This window comes from Orcinus orca, chromosome 1 (assembly GCF_937001465.1).
Source record: "Orcinus orca chromosome 1, mOrcOrc1.1, whole genome shotgun sequence".
Lineage (NCBI taxonomy): Eukaryota > Metazoa > Chordata > Mammalia > Artiodactyla > Delphinidae > Orcinus > Orcinus orca.
In genome coordinates this window covers 3,565,954-3,585,108 of record NC_064559.1, presented here as the reverse complement: position 1 = coordinate 3,585,108, position 19,155 = coordinate 3,565,954, and the positions used below count along the sequence as shown (strand labels likewise).

Genomic DNA, 19,155 nt, shown 5'->3' with positions numbered 1-19,155 from the left:
CCCTAGCCTGGCTTCCCCCAGAGGAGACGCTTAAAATACCTCCCCAGCTCATTGCACAAGTTAACCACTTAGAAAAGACTTACTGTTTACAAAATTCTCAAGAGCCACCAAAGAGCACGAGCACAAAAAGCAAACAGGGCAGGCATTGCCTCACTGTCACGGTTGGTGCTGATCACTGCAGGGCGTCCTTGCCCCCTGGACCATCACTGCACACACAGAAAGAGGTCCGTGTCTCCTGCATTGGTGAATGCATTGGTTAGAGGATACGTATTATAGAGGATAGCAGGGCCTGCCCCCAAGGTTGCTCCCATCCTTGGGGGCTGCTGACCCCAAGCAGCCAAATATCTGGGAGGCATAGGTCATGTACACGAAGCCATCCTCATCCTTGTAGTCCCTGTAGATCTCTGCCATGGTCACATTCATACTTCCGAAGTTCTTGTTGTTCACCAGCAAGTAAAAGGATTCAGTGGCCCCAAGGACCATGCGGCTCCTGGGTTGCGGAAGAGGGTGTGTGTGTGGGGGGGGCAGGAAGGGAAAAAGTTAACCTGGAAGGGAATGACCCCTGATCCATAGCCTTTCTTACCTCTGTCTGGCTAGTGTCTGGCCGTATCGAACCAAGATGCCCCCACCTCCCCACTCTAGCCCAGTCATCCTCAAACTTTAGACTGTTTTGATAGCAGAGCAAGCTGAATCTGTTGGTAATGGCTAGCGCTGTCTAACCACCCTCAGACCATACATTAGAGGCACAGCCAGTACACCCCCAGTCTCAGCTAGGAGGGGCTAAATTTATGTTGTGGGTGGGAGAGGAAATAGTTTCAGAACGTGGTTAACCAACACTGGATAATCCAAAGCCCTGCCACAAAGGGGAAAATATTTAGAGGTAAAATGCTGTCACTGGGCTTTTAAAATCTTGAAAACAGAGGGCTTTGGACCATTTTCCAAAGATTCCTTTGAAAAATTCTTAGAGAAATTTGAAGACAGAAATTAAAACACAGTACCACTAAAATGTTGAAGCAAAAGAAAATATAGCTGGTACATCAAAATTGGGAGCTCTCACTTATTTTAGTGTTGTAGCAAGGTAATGGACATCTTTTTAAAATTGGTTGATCATGAGATCATCCTTTTTAAAGGCAGAGTTGAAGAGAAAAGGTGAAGCACAAATCCTTCTCCTTGTCTCTCTGCCATATCCCATCTCTCATTGTTCCAAAAAGCCCAGGGCCACACAGCACATACCCCCATGAGCACTTCGTTACCTACCGGATGACACTGAGGAACTGGGTCATGGTCAGCTCCTGTGTGACCAGGAACTTGGTCTTGTCCAGTGAGGGCAAGAGCTTCTCCCTGGGATAGCGCTCCACTGTCACCTGTCAAGAGTTTCGACCTTCATCTCTTCTGAAGAAACTGCCAAAGAATACACCTCAGTTCTCTATGTCTTAGGAACTTGGAATAGAGAGAAGGAAGTCATTGGCTGGGTTCTTTTTTTGTGAAATTTTGAATTCTATTTAATTTATTTTTTTATACAGCAGGTTCTTATTAGTTATCTATTTTATATGTATTAGTGTATACATGTCAATCCCAATCTCCCAATTCATCACACCACCATCAACCCCCGCCCCCGCCACTTTCCCCCATTGGTGTCCATACGTTTGTTTTCTACATCTGTGTTTCTATTTCTGCCCTGCAAACCAATTCATCTGTACCATTTTTCTGGTTCCATATATATGCGTTAATATACGATATTTGCTTTTCTCTTTCTGACTTACTTCACTCTGTATGACAGTCTCTAGATACATCCAAGTCTCTATAAATGACCCAATTTCATTCCTTTTTATGGTTGTGTAATATTCCATTGTATATATGTAACACATCTTTTTCTTTAAAACATCTTTCTTGAAGTATAATTGCTTTACAATGGTGTGTTAGTTTCTGCTTTATAACAAAGTGAATCAGCTATACATATACATATATCCCCATATCTCCTCCCTCTTGCATCTCCCTCCCACCCTCCCTGTCCCACCCTTCTAGGTGGTCACAAAGCACTGAGCTTATCTCCCTGTCATATGTGGTTGCTTCTGACCAGCTATCTATTATACATTTGGTAGCATATATAAGTCCATGCCACTCTCTCACTTCGTCCCAGCTTACCCTTCCCACTCCCCATGTCCTCAAGTCCAATTTCTACATCTGAGTCTTTATTCCTTTCTTGCCCCTAGGTTCTTCAGAAACTTTTTTTTTTAGATTCCATATATATGTGTCAGCATACGGTATTTGTATACTCTTTCTGACTTACTTCACTCTGTATGACAGACTCTAGGTCCATCCACCTCACTACAAATAACTCAGTTTCATTTCTTTTTATGGCTGAGTAATATTCCATTGTATATATATATATATAGGTGCCACATCTTCTTTACCCAATCAACTGTCAATGGACACTTAGGTTGCTTCCATGTCTTGGCTATTGTAAACAGAGCTGCAATGAACATTGTGGTACATGACTCTTTTTGAATTATGGTTTTCTCAGGATATATGCCCAGTAGTGGGATTGCTGGATCGTATGGTAGTTCTATTTTTAGTTTTTTAAGGAACCTCCATACTGTTCTCCATAGTGGCTGTATCAATTTACATTCCCACCAACAGTGCAAGACGGTTCCCTTTTCTCCACACCCTCTCCAGCATTTATTGTCTGTAGATTTTCTGATGATGGCCATTCTGACTGCTGTGAAGTGATACCTCATTGTAGTTTTGATTTGCATTTCTCTAATGATTAGTGATGTTGAGCATCCATTCATGTGTTTATAATAATATAAGATATAAGAATATTCTTATATCTGCTTCTGTGTTTGATCTGTTATGAAATGTTGCTTTGGTTGAGTTATATGAAGAAAATCTGGCCCCACATGTATTTGTAATTGGAAAATGCATTTTAGCATAATAGCATTTTTATTTAATTGTAATTTTTCTTCTTTTATTTTACACCAAAATTCAACAAGTGGTAGTTTCTTAAAAGTTAGTTGTAATGTAGAATATGAAACCATATAAATTGACTTTTTATACTCTGTGTAACATTACAGTCCATTGGTCCATATTGTACTTTGTATGCATCTTTTACTCATGCATGATTTTATAACATTGGCATTGATTATTTGGAAATTGTGGGTTTATTGAGTTGTGCTTATCTTGTGATTTTGTCTGTATAGCTTTGCTTTTACCATTTGTCCTAGGGTTCTTCTGTCCGCTTTTTTTGTTTTAATACAGTGTTTAGCGCTTGATATCATTGGTGGATTTGTTTGTTGGTGTGGTTGCTCTCTTCTTTCATTCTGTTTAAAAATTTTTTTATATTTCTTATTTTAATAACTTCATTTTATGTTATTTTAGTTTTTTTTTTCCTTCTTTCTTTTTTTGTCCCTTTTCTTCTGAGTTGGGTGGCTGACAGGGTCTTCGTGCTCCAGCCTGGTGTCAGGCCTGTGCCTCTGAGGTGGGAGAGCCAAGTTCAGGACATTGCTCCAGCAGAGACCTCCCGACTCCATGTAATATCAAATGGCGAAAGCTCACCCAGAGACTGCCATCTCAACGCTAAGCCCCAGCTCCACTCAATGACCAGCAAGTTACAATGCTGGAAACCCTATGCCAAACAACTAGCAAGACATGAATACAACCCCACCCATTAGCAGAGAAGCTGCCTAAAATCATCCTAAGTTCACAGACACCCCAAAACACACTGGTGGATGTGGCCCTGCCCACCAGGAAGACAGGACCCAGACCCACCTACCAGAACAGTCACCACTCCCCTCCACCAGGAAGCCTACACAATCCACTGAATCAACCTTAGCCACTAGGGGCAGACACCAAAAACAATGGGAACTACGAACCTGCAGCCTGCAAAAAGGAGACACCAAACACAGTAAGTTAAGCAAAATGAGAAGACAGAAAAACACACAGGAGATGAAGGAGCAAGGTAAAAACGCACCAGACCAAACAAAAGAAGAGGAAATAGGCACTCTACCTGAAAAAGAATTCAGAGTAATGATAGTAAACATGATTCAAAATCTTGGAAATAGAATGGAGAAAATACAAAAAACGTTTAACAAGGACATAGAAGAACTAAAGAGCAAACATAAAATGATGAACAACACAATAAATGAAATTAAAAATTCTCTAGAAGGAATCAATAGCAGAATAATGGAGGCAGAAGAATGGATAAGTGACCTGGAAGATAAAATATTGGAAATAACTACCGTAGAGTAGAATAAAGAAAAAAGAATGAAAAGAATTGAGGACAGTCTCAGAGACCTCTGAAACAACAGTAAATGCACCAACTTTTGAATTATAAGGGTCCCAGAAGAAGAGAAAAAGAAAGGGACTGATAAGATATTTGAAGAAATTATAGTTGAAAACTTCCCTAATATGGGAAAGGAAAGAGTCAATCAAGTCCAGAAAGTGCAGAGAGTCCCATACATGATAAATCCAAGAAGAAACACACCAAGACACATATTAATCAAACTATGAAAAACTAAATACAATGAAAAACTATTAAAACCAGCAAGTGAAAAATAGGAAATAATGTACTAGGGAATCCCCATAAGGTTAACAACTGATTTTTCAGCAAAACTCTGCAAGCCAGAAGGGAGTGGCAGGACATATTTAAAGTGATGAAAGGGAAAAACCTACAACCAAGATTACTCTACCTAGCAAGTATCTCATTCAGATTTGATGGAGAAATTAACACATTTACAAACAAGCAAAAGCTAAGAGAATTCTGCACCACCAAACCAGCTTTACAACAAATGCTAAGGGAACTTCTCTAGGCGGGAAGCACAAGAGAAGGAAAAGACCCACAATAACAAACCCAAAACAATTAAGAAAATGGTAATAGGAAAATACATATCAATAATTACCTTGGGCTTCCCTGGTGGCGCAGTGGTTGAGAGTCTGCCTGCCGATGCAGGGGACACGGGTTCGTGCCCCGGTCCAGGAAGATCCCACATGCCACAGAGCGGCTGGGCCTGTGAACCATGGCCGTTGAGCCTGCGCGTCCGGAGCCTGTGCTCTGCAACGGGAGAGGCCACAGCAGTGACAGGCCCACGTACTGCAAAAAAAAAAAAAAAAAAAAAATTACCTTAAAGGTAAATGGATTAAATGCTCCAACCAAAAGACATAGACTGGCTGAATGGATACAAAAACAAGACCCATATATATGTTGTCTACAAAAGACCCAGTTTAGACCTAGGGACACATACAGACTGAAAGTGAGGGGATGGAAGAAGATATTCCATGCAAATGGAAATCAAAAGAAAGCTGGAGTAGCAATTCTCATATCAGACAAAATAGACTTTAAAATAAAGACTATTAAAATAGACAAAGAAGGATGCTACAAAATGTTCAACAGATCAATCCAAGAAGAAGATATAACAATTGTAAATATTAATGCACCCAACATAGGAGCACCTCAATATATAAGGCAAATGCTAACAGCCATAAAAGGGGAAATCGACAGTAACCCAATCATAGTAGGGGACTTTAACACCCCACTTTCACCAATGGACAGATCATCCAAAATAAAAATAAATAAAGAAACACAAGCTTTAAATGACACATTAAACAAGATGGACTTAATTGATACCTACAGGACATTCCATCCAAAAACAAGAGGATACACTTTCTTCTCCAGTGATCATAGAACATTCTCCAGAATAGATCATATCTTCTTGATCACAAATCAACCTTTGGTAAATTTAAGAAAATTGAAACCATATCAAGTATCTTTTCCAACCAGAGTGCTATGAGACTAGATATCAATAACAGGAAAAAATCTGTAAAAAATACGAATACATGGAGGTTAAAGAATACACTACTGAATAACCAAAAGACCATTGAGGAAATCAAAGAGGAAATCAAAAAATACCTAGAAACAAATGACAATGAAAACACAATGACCCAATACCCATAGGATGAAGCAAAAGCAGTTCTAAGAGGGAATTTTATACCAATAAAATCCTACCTCAAGAAACAAGAAACACCTCAAATAAACAACCTTACCTTACACCTAAAGCAATTAGAGAAAGAAGAACAAAAAACCCACAAAGTTAGCAGAAGGAAAGATATCATAAAGATCAGATCAGAAATAAATGAAAAATAAATGAAGGAAACAACAGCTAAAATCAATAACACTAAAAGCTGGTTCTTTGAGAAGATAAACAAAATTGATAAACCATTAGCCAGACTCATCAAGAATAAAAGGGAGAAGACTCAAATCAATAGAATTAGAAATGAAAAAGGAGAAATAACAACTGACACTGCAGAAATCCAAAGATCGTGAGAGATTACTACCAGCAACTATATGCCAATGGACAACCTGGAAGAAATGGACAAATTCTTAGAAAAGCACAACCTTCTGAGACTGAACCAGGAAGAAATAGAAAATATAAACAGACCAATCTGTAGCACTAAAATTGAGACTATGATTAAAAATATTCCAACAAACAAAAGCCCATGACCAGATGACTTCACAGGTGAATTCGATCAAACATAAAGAAGTGCTAACACCTATCCTTCTCAAACTCTTCCAAAATATAGCAGAGGGAGGACCATTCCCAAACTCATTCTACAAGGCCACCATTACCCTGATACCAAAACCAGACAAAGATGACACAAAGAAAGAAAACTACAGGGTAATATCACTGATGAACATAGATGCAAAAATACTCAACAAAATACTAGCAAACAGAATCAAACAGCACACTGAAAGGATCATACATCATGATCAACTGGGGTGTATCCCAGGAATGTAAAGATTCTTCAATATATACAAATCAATCAATGTGATACACCATATTAACAAATTGAAGGATAAAAACCATGTGATCATTTCAATGCATGCAGAAAAAGCATTTGACAAAATTCAACACGCATTTATGATAAAAACCCTCCAGAATGTCGGCATAGAGGGAATTTACCTCAACATAATAAAGGCCATATATGACAAACCCACAGCCAACATCATTCTCAATGGTGAAAAACTGAAAGCATTTCCTCTAAGATCAGGGTCAAGACAACGTTGTCCATTCTCACCATTATTATTCAACATAGTTTTGGAAGTTTTAGACACAGCAATCAGAGAATAAAAAGAAATAAAAGGAATCCAAATCGGAAAAGAAGAAGTAAAGCTGTCACTGTTTGCAGATGACATGAGAACCCTAAAGAGATGCTACCAGAAAACTACTAGAGCTAATCAATGAACTTGGTAAAGTAGTAGGATACAAAATTAATTCACCGAAATCTCTTTCATTCTTATACACTAATGATGAAAAATGTGAAAGAGAAATTAAGGAAACACTCCCATTTACCACCGCAACAAAAAGAATAAAACACCTAGGAATAAACCTACCTAAGGAGAAAAAAGACTTGTATGCAGAAAACTATAAGACACTCACGAAAGAAATTAAAGATGATACAGACAGATGGAGAGATATACCATGTTCTTGGATTGGATGAATCAACATTGTGAAAATGACTATACTACCCAAAACCATCTATAGATTCAATGCAATTCCTATCAAACTACAAATGGCATACTTCAGAGAACTCAAACAAAATCTTTCACAATTTGTAGGGAAACACCAAAGATCCTGAATAGCCAAAGCAATCTTGAGAAAGAAAAGCAGAGCTCTAGGACCATGCTCCTGGACTTCAGACTATACTACAAAGCTACAGTAATCAAGGCAGTATGGTACTGACACAAAAACAGAAATATAGATCAATGGAACAAGATAGAAGCCTAGAGATAAACCCGTGCACATATGGTCACCTTACTTTTGATAAAGGAGGCAAGGATATACAATGGAGAAAAGACAGGCTCTGCAATAAGTGGTGCTCGGAAAATTGGATAGCTACATGTAAAAGAATGAAATTAGAACACTCCCTAACACCATACACAAAAATAAACTCAAAGTGGATTAGAGACCTGAATGTAAGGCCAGATACTATAAAACTCTTAGAGGAAAACATAGGCAGACTACTCTATGACATAAATCATAGCAAGATCCTTTTTGACCCACCTCCTAGAAAAATGGAAATAAAACCAAAAATAAACAAGTGGGACCTAATGAAACTTAAAATCTTTTGCACAGCAAAGGAAAACATAAACAAGATGAAAAGACAACCCTCAGAATTGGAGAAAATATTTGCAAATGAAGCCACTGACAAAGGATTAATCTCCAAAATTTACAAGCAGCTCATGCAGCTCAATATCAAAAAAACAAATAACACAATCCAAAAATGGGCAGAAGACCTAAATAGACATTTCTCCAAAAAAGATATACAGATTGCCAAAAAGCACATGAAAGGATGCTCAACATCACTAGTCAATAGAGAAATGCAAATCAAAATTATAATGAGGTATCATCACACACCAGTTAGAATGGCATCATCAGAAAATCTACAAACAACAAATGCTGGAGAGGGTGTGGAAAAAAGGGAAGCCTCTTACACTGTTGGTGGGAATGTAAATTGATACAGCCACAATGGATAACAGTATGGAGGTTCCTTAAAAAACTAAAAATAGAACTACCATCCGACCCAGCAATCCCACTACTGGGCATTTGCCCTGAGAAAACCATAATTTTAAAGAGTCATGTACCACAATGTTCATTGCAGCTCTATTTACAATAGCCAGGACATGGAAGCAACCTAAGTGTCCATTGACAGATGAATGGATAAATATGTGGAATATTACATATTATACAATGGAATATTACTCAGCCATAAAAAGAAACGAAATGAGTTATTTGTAGTGAGGTAGATGGACCTAGAGTCTGTCATACAGAGTGAAGTAAGCCAGAAAGAGAAAAACAAATTACGTATGGTAACACATATATATGGAATCTAAAAACTAAATAAATAAGTTTCTGAAGATCCTAGGGACAGGACCAGAATAAAGATGCAGACATAGAGAATGGACTTGAGGATATAGGGAGGGGGGTGGGTAAACTGAGAGAAAGTGAGAGAGTGGCATGGACATATATACCCTACCAAATGTAAAATTGATAGCTAATGGGAAGTAGCCACATAGCACAGGGAGATCAGCTTGGTGCTTTTTGAGCACCTAGAGGGGTGGGAGGAAGGGAGATGCAAAAGGGAAGGGATACGGGGATATATGTATATGTATAGCTGATTCACTTTGTCATACAGCAGAAGCTAACACACCATTGTAAAGCAATTATACTCCAACAAAGGTATTTAAAAACCAAAAGACAAATCCACCAACGATAAGAAGAGCTAAAAACTATACTAAGAAAACCCAAAAAACAGACAGACAGCATCCTAGGACAAATGGTAAAAGCAAAGCTATACACACAAAACCACACAAAGAAGCATACACATACTCACAAAAAGAGAAAAGGAAAAAATATATATCGTTGCTCCCAAAGTCCACCATCTCAATTTTGGGATGATTCGTTGTCTATTCAGGTATTCCAGTGATGCTGGGTACATCAAGTTGATTGTAGAGATTTAATCTGCTGCTCCTGAGGCTGCTGGGAGAGATTTCCCTTTCTCTTCTTTGTTCGCACAGCTGCTGGGGTTCAGCTTTGGATTTGGCCCTGCCTGTGGGTGTAGGTCACCTGAGGGCATCTGTTCTTTGTTCAGACAGGACGGGATTAAAGTAGCTGCTGATTAGGGGGCTCTGGCTCAGTCAGGTGGGGGTGTGGGAGGGGTACGGATGCGGGGCGAGCCTGGCAGCAGAGGCCTGCATGACGTTGCAATAGCCTGAGGCATGCCATTTGTTCTCCCAGGGAAGTTGTCCCTGGATCACGGGACCCTGGCAGTGGCGGGCTGAACAGGCTCCCGGGAGGGGAGGTGTGGAAAATGACCTGTGCTCATACACAGGCTTCTTGGTGGCTGCAGCAGCAGCCTTAGCGTTTCATGCCCGTCTCTGGGGTCTCCGCTGATAGCCACAGCTCACGCCTGTCTCTGAAGCTCGTTTAGGCAGTGCTCTGAATCCCCTCTCCCCGCGCACCCCGAAACAATGGTCTCTTGCTTCTTAGGCAGTTCCAGACTTTTCCCTGGACTCCCTCCCGGCTAGCTGTGGCGCACTAGCCCCCTTCAGGCTGTGTTCACGCCGCCAACCCCAGTCCTCTCCCTGGGATCTGACTTCTGAAGCCTGAGCCTCAGCTGCAGTCCCTGACCACCCCGGCGGGTGAGCAGACAAGCCTCTTGGGCTGGTGAGTGCTGGTCGGCACCAATCCTCTGTGCGGGAATATCTCTGCTTTGCCCTCTGCACCCCTGTTGCTGCGCTCTCCTCCATGGCTCCAAAGCTTCCCCCCCATCTCCGCCAGTGAAGGGGCTTCCTAGTGTGTGGAAACCTTTCCTCCTTCACAGCTCCCTCCCACTGGTGCAGGTCCCGTCCCTATTCTTTTGTCTCTGTTTTTTCTTTTTTCTTTTGCCCTACCCAGGTACGTGGGGAGTTTCTTGCCTTTTGGGAAGTCTGAGGTCTTCTGTCATTGTTCAGTAGGTGTTCTGTAGGAGTTGTTCCACATATGGATGCATTTCTGATGTATTTGTGGGGAGGAAAGTGATCTCCATGTCTTACTCTTCTGCCAACTTGAAGGTCTCTCCCTGGGTTTTGCTTTCTCAAAGAACAGGATATCACAGGCGTCCCCTGAGGAGTTCAATGTCTTACCGGGATCTTGCCAGGGAACTTCACTAGGATTCCAACAACTTCCTCCCTTCTGGTTGCTGTGAACATTTAAGATTAAATGAACACGTCAGCATGGAACAGAAGCCTGTATCTTCTTGTCTCCCTGTCTCAAGGGCCAAAACCCAGCTATTCTGAGAACTTTACCTGAGCTCTTTCTTTGCTTGAAAGGTCTGAGGCTTGGGCTTTTCTGTGGAGTCTGCATTTTGTTCAACAGCTGTGTCTGTGTGTGATTTAAAAAAAAAAAAATCTCACAACCAGGACCTAACTCATTCTTCCAGCTGCTTCCAAACTGCCTGTAGGATCCCAAAGGAGGCTTTTATGTAGGGCTGTGTACATCAGCCTTCTCCATCCCTCCCTTTTCCAGATTCCCCCTCCCTGGGCAGGAGCAGGTCAGTTCTGAGAATGGGAATGGAACAGCCACCTTCTTCTGGTTAAAGAAAGTCACTTCGCTCACTGACATTTAAAAATTTGTCTTTGCTAAAGAAATTAAGATTTACAATGTAGTGCATTGGTCGTCACTATAAATGGTCCTGTGAGCTAAGGAGTTATGGATAGAAACTGTCTTGTGTCAGGACATTTTAATACTATAGTAATGAAGTAAGTTGAAGATCAATTCACCTTACCCTGAAATATGCTGCTATTTTTCACAGTAAGAAATAGATATTCCAGAACGGTTGAGTAATTTGTCCAGATAAAAAGATATAAAGCCAGAGTTAAAATCCAGGTGTGTATCAAAGTAATATTATACTCTGAAGCTTACCAACATATTTTGTCCTATTTTTTACATGGTCTAGGTAAATGTGTGTAGGTCTAGGAATGTGTGTAGAACACTTATCATACTCAGGATCTTGCATTTAAAAGATGATGAAACTGAGATCCATGGAAATTGACTCACTGGCCTAGGGTCAAATGGACAGAGACAGACCCAGTTCTCCTTGTTCTCAGACCAGGGTGTTCCACACCATCGTGCTTCTTTTCTGCATTAATTATGGTTTTAGTGATTCAGCTTCCCCATTTGATGCTGACTACCTCCTTACCTCACATCCAGGAGCACAGTGGTCCCTCTGCATTATTCAGAGCCATCTATGTTCTGAGAATAAATAGGACCATTTGGATCTTCTCCACTGTCTCTGAAGGTACCATGATCTTCACGGGTCATCCCTGGTTCCATTCCATGCAGGACAGTGGACATTAAAAATTCTTCAGCCTAATGATGATGACATAGAGAAAAGTGACCAAACATTCTCCAGGTTTGTTGAGGGACAGAAAGAAAAGTAGGTTATTCTGCTCTTTACATAACTACTTTAAAACTTCTCTCTTTTTTTTAAATTTTGCTTTTCCCTGCCTAGGAAACTAGTACAGTAGTTGCTGGACTCACTCTGAGTCCTTTAGTCCAGAGGGAGGAGAGGGAACTTGGCTTCAGTAGTTAGAAGGGTGTCTTAGAAGGCCTCCAGAACCTAGAGCCACTCCTCCACGGACAGCATCCTTCCCTGACCCTACACAGGCCCAGTGGAGTAAGTTGGGGCAATGACTTGAGGTGCTAGAATCCAGTTATGGTCTGACAGTCTTCCACAAAGACAAGATTGCCTTGGGACCATTTTCTGTTCCCTTGCTTGAACTCCCCCTTCCTCCCCATCTCCCCCAATATCATCTAACCAATCCCTTAAGCTCTGGGCTTTCAAAATGTCTTTTCCGTTGCTCAAGAAGAAAGACTCCTACATATTTCATATTAACTTTATAATATTTTCCTTTCATAGCTACTTATATTTTATTTGAGAAAAGTAATCATTATTACCATTAAATGGTTCTATAGTTAGGATAGGCTATGCAGTAAGAAATATACCCCTAAATTTAATAGCTAAACATAAAAAGGTTAATTCTCACCCACATTACAGTCCAGTACATGTACGAGGCTCCCCGTCTGGCACTGTTCCAGAAGAAATTCAGGTCCGTATGCTGCTTTACACTTGCAATTCTGTCATCTCAAAGTCCTTTGTTTCCACAAGGTCAGATGAGAAAAATAGGTGAAAAAGACACACTTACACTTAGCCTTCTCAGACTTAACGTGCTTAAGGTGGTACCTATTGAGTGTTCATTCACCTTCCATTGATGAACATTAATCATATGACCCTAGCTATAGAGAGGCGTCTAACATAATCACTACTTCTTCCACCACAATGATTATATTCCAAGCAACTCCTATGTTCTTTATTAATTTTATATTTTAATACTCCACAAGAAAAGTGTGCTCTGGGAGTTATATCACTTGGGGCTGAACTCTGGATCTATCACCTACTGGCTGTGTGACCTTGTGCCAATTGATAAACCTCTTTGTCTGCCTCAGTTACCCTGTGCGTAAAATAAAAATAAAATCTACCTTGTGGGACCGTGAGCATCAAATGAATTAGTTAATATATGCAAACACTTAGAACAATGGCTTGTACATACAACTCAATAAGCATAAATTAATGTTTTCACCATTTGGTTGATGAACAGCCTGAGGATCAGAGGGGTAACACAGTCTATGAAAAAGACAAGGTCAGTCTGGACAACAGACTTGGCTTATCAACATCACGAATGTCTTCATCATCACCATTATCCTTCATTGGAATAGGGAGGAAGCACACTTATTCTGTTTGACACTGTGCTTGCTAAACACTACCTATATTTTCTCAATTATTTCTTCTGAAAAAAGAGAACTGAAGCTCAGAGAAACAGAATAACATGCTCTGGATCGCACAGCTGGTGGGATTTGAACAACACAAAAACCATGCTCCTAATGTGTTCTGGAATTTTAAATTAAAAACTTGGGAGTAGAAAATCTTGTGGTCTTAGGGGAAATATTTTCTGAAACATTTCTCTAGCAGCCTCCTCATCCCAGCAGTTCTTAAATGGCCAGCCTGTCACCCCACTGTATAGATCTTTGAAGTTCAGATCAAAATGAAGAATGCACCCTCTATTCCCCCAAATGCGAAGACTATTTCTTCCTTACTCCCCAAACACCATCATAGATGGTCGCTTCAGAAATCAAAAGATGGCATCCCAGAACAAAGGTGAGTAGGCTGCCTTCAGGTCCTTTGGATGTCAGGGTAAATGATTTAAAGGCCTGCCCCACAGCTCCAAAAATCCAGTCATATTCCTTGGTCTCCTTTCATGAGTCAACTTGGCAGGTGTTTGTGTCTTATGGAAAAAAAGCTGTTCTGACATCAAAGCATCCCTTGGACATAGGAGAGTAGAAAGGGGAAAATAAGCCTAATATGGGTTTGGAACACAATTTGGAAACCAGATTGGGGAAGGTGGCAGGCCTTGATGGAATCAGCCACGGAGGGAGTTGCAAGCCCATTTTTCTAAGATCCTAGGCAAATTCTTGCTTTCTGCACCTCATTATTTATTGTAATGTATTCCTGAAGACACCTGGCCATTGGCCCTGTGGCCTCCTAAGAAACCTCCAGTTTTAGAATGGTCTGGTTTAGCTAGTTTCACTTTTCTGTAAACATATTCTGTGCATCCCTTTCTCTAAGCTTTGGTCACGGAAAGCATCCCCCTCATCCCAACTGCCTCTTATCTATCTTCATTTCATACACCCCATTCAAGCACAGTCAGGTTCCAAATTCTAAAAAGGTCCCAAAGAAGATATATCTATTTCTCCGGGAATATTTGCTATAGGTACAACTCATATCCAATTAATATGACCAAGCATGTGTATATTTAACTTTTCTTGTGTACATGACATATAAATGGCTCTGGCTCATTCCCATCAAACATTTCCTTCGAAGTGTAGAAGATATAGAGGTAATCAAGACACAGAACCTACCCTCACTGAGTGGCCACACTTGAACATCCCTTTCTTGTCTCTGTTCTGCATTAATTGGGCCATTTGTTGCCTAGGTCTAATCTTATCTAAGACAAGAATATACCTGTGAAACACCCTAATAGGAACGGTATCCAGAATGATTTATATCATGAAATGGAGTAAACCTTCCAAGGAAGGCTGTCAAGTGTTTCTCCCTCTTCTAGCCCCTTTTCTGTAAACTGACTTTATATATCTTTGTGGCTAATAAAATTACTAAAACATTCTTCTTTTGGTTTAATAAATTAGCTTTAAAATGTTAATTACCATGAAACCAAGAGTTTCTTCACTTTTCCCCAAAATGCAGTATTGAAATATTTGATGCAACATTGTTTAAATACTGAAAACATTATCTAAATATTAAGAAATAAGTAAATTATGACATGCATTTTATGGAGTTAAAGAGAGTAATTAGTGGTAAACTAATCTATGTATATTAACAGGAAGAGATGTTCAAATCCTATGTGGATTAAAAAGAAGTTAGTTTCAGAAACTATGTTTTAAAGAAGTCACAGACCCAGCAATCCCACTACTGGGCATGTACCCTAAGAAAACCGTAATTCAAAAACATACATGTACTGCAATGTTCATTGCAGCACTATTTACAATAGCCAGGACACGGAAGCAGCCTAAATGTCCATCGACAGAGGAATGGATAAAGAAGATGTGGTACATATATACAATGGAATATTACTCAGCCATAAAAAAGAATGAAACTGAGTTATTTGTAATGAGGTGGATGGACCTAGAGTCTGTCATGCAGATCAAAGTCAGTCAGAAAGAGAAAAACAAATACCGTATGCTAACACATATATGGAATCTAAAAAAAACAGCACTGATGAACCTAGTGGCAGGGCAGGAATAAAGATGCAGATGTAAAGAATGGACTTGAGGACACAAAGGGGGAAGGGGAAGCTCAGACAAAGTGAGAGAGTAGCATTGACATATATACATTACCAAATGTAAAATGGATGGCTAGTGGGAAGCTGCTGCATAGCACAGGGAGATCAGCTCGGTGCTTTGTGACCACCTAGAGGGGTGGGATAGGGAGGGTGGTAGAGAGACGCAAGAGGGAGGGGATATGGGGATATATGTATACATATAGCTGATTCATTTTGTTGTAGAGCAGAAACTAACACAACATTGTAAAGCAATTATACTCCAATAAAGATATTTAAAAAATAAAAGGCCTTGATATATAAAAATAAATAGATAAATAAATTAAAAATAAAGGAAGTCACAGAAAACAAAGCTTCAGAAAAAAATACCCACCAATCGGACAATAGGGAAGATTAGGATTGGGGGTATTAATCAAAAGAGACTTGAAGTTGGTCTGTAATGTTGGAATTTTTATAACAATATATTTTGTGCCCTACTTGTATAATTAAAAGAAACAAAAGTAAAACATTGTATACGAGGGTGAGTTTTTAAATAGACTTAAAAGCATGTGGAATTCTCTTCAGACCTTAAGCAATGTGGAGGAGCTGCCCTCTTGTGGAGCTTTTGGAACAGTCTTTAAACAGTTACTCATAAATCAAAGAATTTACTGTTTGGTTCACAGAATTTTGGAGTTGTAATTTCTGAGTTAGAGGTCAACCCTTCATGTTTGTCCTGTGAGAAAAAAGAACACAACAAAGGTTCAGTGGTTTATCCAAGGTCACTTCGAGTTTTCGGCAAGTCAGAATTATAAACCAAATCTTCTGATCCCTATCTGGAATTCAGTTATTCTTCTGCCTCCCCTAAACCATGAGTCAACAGGTGTTAAACACTGACATTGTGTTTAGAGAGACTTCAGGTGCTATACAATATACAGTGCCTGGTAGCCGTAAGTCATTTAATAAGAATGTGGAATGCTGACCATATTGCCAGGAACTTGCTGGGGGTTGAGAAACAAAGGTGGATAACACTTTCTGTAATGGATTGTAAAGTCAAATATAATTGACATAGTTTTACATTACCCTCAGCCTGCATCAAGTCATTAAACAAGCAACAAGTAACAAGCAACAACAGTCTATTGCTGCAGAGGGGTGAGGGGTTGGAGATAGACCCCTTATGAGGCACAAGTGCATGAGGAAGGCTAAAAACTGAGGATAGAGCAGGAACACTGAAAAACAAACAAAACTAAAAACGCTAGCACCACGCTAGAGGAATTTGAAGTCAGTGGTGCACTTGTCATAGCAATAACAAACCCAAACCAGTTAAACTCCTGATGAGAGTTTACAATGTCACACTCTAACCCCTAGTGGAAGAGGCATGCCCATTTCCAGGCATATCATTTACTTCAGTCACTACTGTTCTATATCAACATATGGCATGCAAATCAATCAAAAAATATGAGACACACACACACACAAAACAAGGAAAAAGAAAACAATGTCAAGACACAAGATACAGAACCAGACTCAGAGATGACCCAGATATTAGAAATACCAGAAAAGGTATTTAAAATAACTATAGGTAATATGCCTTGTGTAAAATACAGATAATACGTGCATTAGCAGATTGGGGGAATGTCAGTAGAGAAATGGAAACTGTAAATTAGAAATGCTAGAAATAAAAACAAAAAGCTCAAGGAAAGAGTTGGTTAACTAGAAAATGGGTTCATAGAAATTACCCGAACTGAAATACAAAAACAGAGTAGAAAGTAATCATAACAGCACTAATAGCTGTGGGACAATTTTGAGCAGTCTAACATGTGCAACTGGAATCCCAAAAGAGAGAATGGGAACTACATAGGGAAGTGGGACTGGGAATCATACTGCTCAGTTTATTTTCACTTTATCCCTTCTTTTCAGCATTGAACCTCACCTTTCCCTCAGCTGTGCTTCATGTCTTTTAAGATCAGAGGCTGTCTGGTGCCAATTGCCCAGAGTTAACTTTGGGAAATAAGGATTGTTGCTTGATTTTGTGCACGAGGGACAGGATATGTGGCATCGAATTGCTGCCGTTCCTGTATCCTAAGGTACACATTTTAACATTTTTTAGAATAGTGTGTACCTTAAAGTTGATGGAGTTTTTTTCCAATGGTACATAAAATAATGATGCATCTTACAATCAATTACATTTTCAATTTGATGGAATACTAATACTATTAAAAATTACTGTAAAACAGAAAATATGAAAGACCACACAAAACAAGTAAATGGCTTAATAAATTATAAGGCCAACATTTTACTTTATGATATGGATAGCCTAGTAAGTTATGTTATTATAAGCAAACTGTCATAAAATACACCACCCAGGAACTAAAACTTTGCCAGCAATTCCCAGAATCTCTTCCCTGTGCTTTGCTTTAATATCAATGTCCAACCACCCCACCCCCTGTAACCACCACCCTAAATTTTATAGTTATCACTTCTTTATATTTCTCTATTGTTTAATCACCAGAGTGTGCATCCCTAAATAATCTAGTTTAGTTATGTCTTTTTTTTTTTTTTTTGATATGCGGGCCTCTCACTGTTGTGGCCTGTCCCGTTGCGGAGCACAGGCTCCGGACACACAGGCTCAGCGGCCATGGCTCACGGGCCCAGCCGCTCCGCAGCATGTGGGACTTTCCCGGACCGGGGCACGAACCCGTGTCTCCTGCATCGACAAGCGGACTCTCAACCACTGCACCACCAGGGAAGCCCTGTCCTTTTTTTTAATATGGAATTCTCCTCTCCATCCCCTTCCTTACAATTTATCTGTTGAGAATCCAAGGGCATTTAACCTGTAGTTTCTTGCAGACTGGATTTTGCTAATTGCACACTCATGTTGCAGTCCCACATGTTCCTCTGTCCTCTGTATTTCCTGCACTTCGGCAGCTGGATCCAGAGGAATGATCAGACTCATCTCCAATCCCTTGGCAAGACTACAGAGGATGCTGAGTTCTTTCATTATGAAACATAAAATGTCTGGTTATGATGTTAATAGCAGCTGATGCTCAAAGCCTAAATCCATTAATCCACCGGGGGTTGCAAAATGGTGATATTATCTTTTTCATTATTAGAACAGTAAAAAGAGATTTATCTTGTTTTATTACCCATTGGTACAGTACAGACAGGGAAAATGCCTGATATTTCTTTTATTTTCCCATATTCAAGATAATGAATTGATATTCTATCATCCTCTGAAGGTGACCAATTTTTAAAAATGCTTATGATGGGTTCCAGTAAACAATTATCTTTTCAAGATCAAATTCTCCCATGTTTGGACAGTGGGGGCCTCTTCAGGTGTCTCCTTAATCATTTTGAAATTACATTAGTAGTCAGTAAAGGCTCTGTTTTAACAAGATATCCCAGGCTTGTCTTTTACACTTCTTTTCCAGACTATTTTTCCAAGAAGCTCTCATTTCTTTTGGTGAAAAATTGTATTTTAAGACTACAAGTTGAGTGATAGGGATGCTCATTGGTACTGGATTTTTTTTCTGGGTCTCTTCAGTGTGTATATATATATGTATATACATGTATATATACAGTATGTGTGTATATACATTCATAAGTCTCTATCAGTACTCCCAAGTTTATAACTACATTAAAAAAAATTAACCTGTTCTGTATTTAATCTGTATCTCCTTTCTCTAGACATTAAAAATCCTGGTTCTCAAGAAAATTGGGGATGAATTAAAATA

General features: G+C 39.6%; 1 protein-coding gene across 1 annotated transcript; it reads right to left on the bottom strand.

The window, feature by feature from the left end:
* Positions 1-230: 230 nt before the first annotated feature.
* On the bottom strand, positions 231-10,898 carry MAP1LC3C (microtubule associated protein 1 light chain 3 gamma). The gene is made up of 4 exons (XM_004283491.3): positions 10,841-10,898; positions 10,679-10,734; positions 1,258-1,364; positions 231-490 (listed from the first exon to the last, which is right to left on the bottom strand). The coding sequence occupies exons 1-4, from the start codon at positions 10,896-10,898 to the stop codon at positions 271-273; spliced, it is 441 nt and encodes a 146-aa protein (XP_004283539.2). The 3' UTR covers positions 231-270.
* Between the last annotated feature and the right edge of the window lie 8,257 nt (positions 10,899-19,155).

Coding starts and splice junctions, on each gene's coding strand:
- MAP1LC3C (XM_004283491.3), bottom strand. CDS start 10,898: ATGCAGACTCCACAGAAAAGCCCAAGCCTCAGACCTTTCAAGCAAAGA. Junction 1,365..10,678: donor AGTTCCCTGGCAAGATCCCG/GTAAGACATTGA, acceptor AACTCTTGACAG/GTGACAGTGGAGCGCTATCC. Junction 491..1,257: donor CAGTTCCTCAGTGTCATCCG/GTAGGTAACGAA, acceptor TCCGCAACCCAG/GAGCCGCATGGTCCTTGGGG.